General features: G+C 34.9%; 1 protein-coding gene across 1 annotated transcript; it reads left to right on the top strand.

Annotated features, from left to right (window-relative positions):
* The first annotated feature begins 367 nt into the window (after window positions 1-367).
* Window positions 368-1291, top strand: LOC143402101 (olfactory receptor 2J3-like). The gene has a single exon (XM_076859573.1). The coding sequence runs from the start codon at window positions 368-370 to the stop codon at window positions 1289-1291; it is 924 nt and encodes a 307-aa protein (XP_076715688.1).
* Window positions 1292-2967: the final 1676 nt, after the last annotated feature.

The following is a 2967-nucleotide window of genomic DNA, read 5'->3' as shown; positions in this document are numbered from 1 at the left end:
ATGTGTCTTCATTATTAGAAATAAGCTCTGTATTTTGGGGTAGTAAGATCTCTGAAATTACACTGCATCCTGTTCAGAGAATCACATAAGAAGCCACATACTGTTAGCTTTTCTTAAAACTGGTGACGTTGACAAGTGTCATGTTATTATAAGAGTGTCCTCCAAGTCCTTCCACTTTTTACTTTGTAATTAGCAAGTTTTGTGTGTGTGTGTGTGTGAGGAAATAATTTAGACCTTCTAAATACCTTTTTCATGTATCCTTCTGGTTCTTGAACAATGTCTTTATGGGGTGTGTGTGTGTGTGTGTGTGTGTGTGTGTGTGTGTGTGTTTATGTGACTGTTTTTTGCAGGTAACAGAAAACAAATGATGATGGAAAAATTTAATGGTACTTCTGAAGACTACTTCATTCTATTGGGTTTTTCTAATTGGCCTCACCTGGAAGTAGTTCTTTTTGTGTTGATCTTGATATTCTACCTGATGACACTGATAGGCAACATGTTCATCATCATCTTGTCTTACCTGGATTCCCATCTTCATACTCCATTGTACTTCTTCCTCTCAAATCTGTCTTTTCTGGATCTCTGCTACACTACCAGCTCTCTCCCACAACTGCTGGTGAACCTGTGGGGCCCAGAGAAAACCATTTCTTATGCTGGTTGCATGGTTCAACTTTACTTTGTCCTTGCCTTAGGAGCCACAGAGTGTATTCTGTTGATGGTGATGTCCTATGACCATTATGCATCCATGTGTAGACCCTTGCATTACACTGTCCTCATGCACCCTGGATTCTGCCACTTGCTTGCAGTGGCTTCTTGGGTATGTGGTTTTACCAACTCAGCAGTTTATTCTCTCTTTATCCTCTGGGTATCCCTCTGTGGAAATCGACAAGTGGATCACTTCTTCTGTGAAGTACCAGCACTCCTGCAATTATCCTGTTTTGACACTCATGCTAATGAGTTGACTCTCATAGTCACCAGCTCTATTTTTATTCTTGTACCTCTTATCCTCATTTTCACCTCCTATGGTGCCATTGCTCGGGCAGTACTGAGGATGCAGTCAACTACTGGACTTCAGAAAGTCTTCAGGACATGTGGAGCCCATCTTATGGTGATCTCTGTCTTTTTCATTCCAGTGATATGCATATATCTTCAACCATCAACTGAAAATTCTCAAGACCGAAGCAAGTTCATTGCTCTGTTTTATACTGTTGTCACACCTAGCCTGAATCCACTGATCTATACCCTCTTAAACAAAGATGTAAGAGGGGCAATTAAGAGACTAATGGGGTGAGAATAACCTGTATGACTCTGACATTCATAGTGTAATGGTGCATCTCTTCACCAATGGTTCATCCACCCATCCATTCAGCCACTTTACTCACTCAACACTTATTGAACAACTACTCTTACAGAGTTCTTCCTAACATACATTAATAAAACATAATCTACCTAAATAGCATTCAATTGTGGAGAACAAAGCCATGTAAATCAAGACCAAATATCAACAGTGATTTTTCCATATTGCAATCCAAATAAATTCAAAGTCTTTTTAAATTAAAAATGTTTCAGATATTTCTTGTAACTATTGATGTAATAGCAGTTTATTATTTTAACGCAAAGTCAATGTGCTCAATTGAAATCATCTTTACAATATTTCTTTTAATTTCTTACCTTTTAGGCAGAATACTTTGTCTTGTGTATTTAGTTTAGGTATACATATATCAAAATACATTAACTGTTTCTCTCCATTACTATTCTTTGTTGTATATAGCTATGATTTGAATATGATTTCAGTGTGTCACTGTAAGATTTCTGAAGTTGGAAGAGATTACTATACTTCTTATTGAACTCTACTTGCCCATTCCTGTGAAAGTTGTCAGACAAAAGGAAGCCTGTGCCCAAATTTCTATGCTTGTCATATCACATTATCTTTCCCATTATCATGTAATGGACTATCACAATGGCCCCTATCATTAAGCCCTCACCAAAACTGATCTCTGACATTTCAATGCTCTTGAGCCTTCAAAAGTTTAAAATAAATCAACCTCTTTTTGTTTATAAGCCCCTAACTTCAGGAATATTTTTATAGAAACAGAACATGGACTAATACACATGGTGAATATAAGGAGAAAATAACATCCAAATTCTTTCATATCTTTTTATTAATAATAAGAAAATAAATTTTACAAGTTGTAACAAGATGAATCTGAAGTAATATAGCCAAATGGATCATTTAACATTCTTTTTTTTTTCAAGAAGTAAGACTTGAGTTGGAGGTGGATACATTTGGAAACTGTGACATATAGCTGGTCAAGTAATAGTCATCACAGGCTAGGAAGAGCTAGGTAGAGGAAATTCTTGGAACACCTGCATATCCTGTTGTAGAGAATATGTGAGACAATTCAGAACTGGACTCTGAAATTTAATTGACACCAATGGATATTTCAAATAATTGTTGGAAAACACTGGAACATTTTTAAGATTAAAAGCCATTGCATGGAAAGTTATTTTTTAAATCTTGGTCTAATTTGAGTATTAATGTCTAAGAAGAACATTATAAAAGTTACCTTCATATTTTCCAAATGAAGAAATGTATTTTAATAACAGAAAATTTTGCGAACTTTATTATTATTAACAAAATCCATTTAAGACTATTTCCTAAATGTCACTCTTTCAGTTTAAGTTATATTAACTGGAGTAGAATAATGAGTAAATAAAAATTTGATATAAATAACAGCTTGTCAATGCTTGGACCTTATCTGAGAGTCAAATGTGAGCTGTAATTTTGAGAGGCTTTTAAAATTCTTCTAATATTGATAAAGTTCTTCATAATTATCATTCTAATTTACATTCCCAACAGCACTTACACTATTTCCATTTGTTCCCATGCTCATTGATACTTTCTTTTGCCTTTTTCATGATAAACATAATAACAGAGTGAATTGTGAGATGTGAATTGACACCTAC

Source organism: Callospermophilus lateralis, chromosome 6 (assembly GCF_048772815.1).
Source record: "Callospermophilus lateralis isolate mCalLat2 chromosome 6, mCalLat2.hap1, whole genome shotgun sequence".
NCBI classification, from domain to species: Eukaryota; Metazoa; Chordata; class Mammalia; order Rodentia; family Sciuridae; genus Callospermophilus; species Callospermophilus lateralis.
The sequence above is the reverse complement of the archived record's forward strand: the minus strand, read 5'-3'. Positions and strand labels throughout refer to the sequence as shown.

Excerpts from the sequence above, each read along its gene's own strand:
- LOC143402101 (XM_076859573.1), top strand. The coding sequence starts at position 368 with ATGATGGAAAAATTTAATGGTACTTCTGAAGACTACTTCATTCTATTG.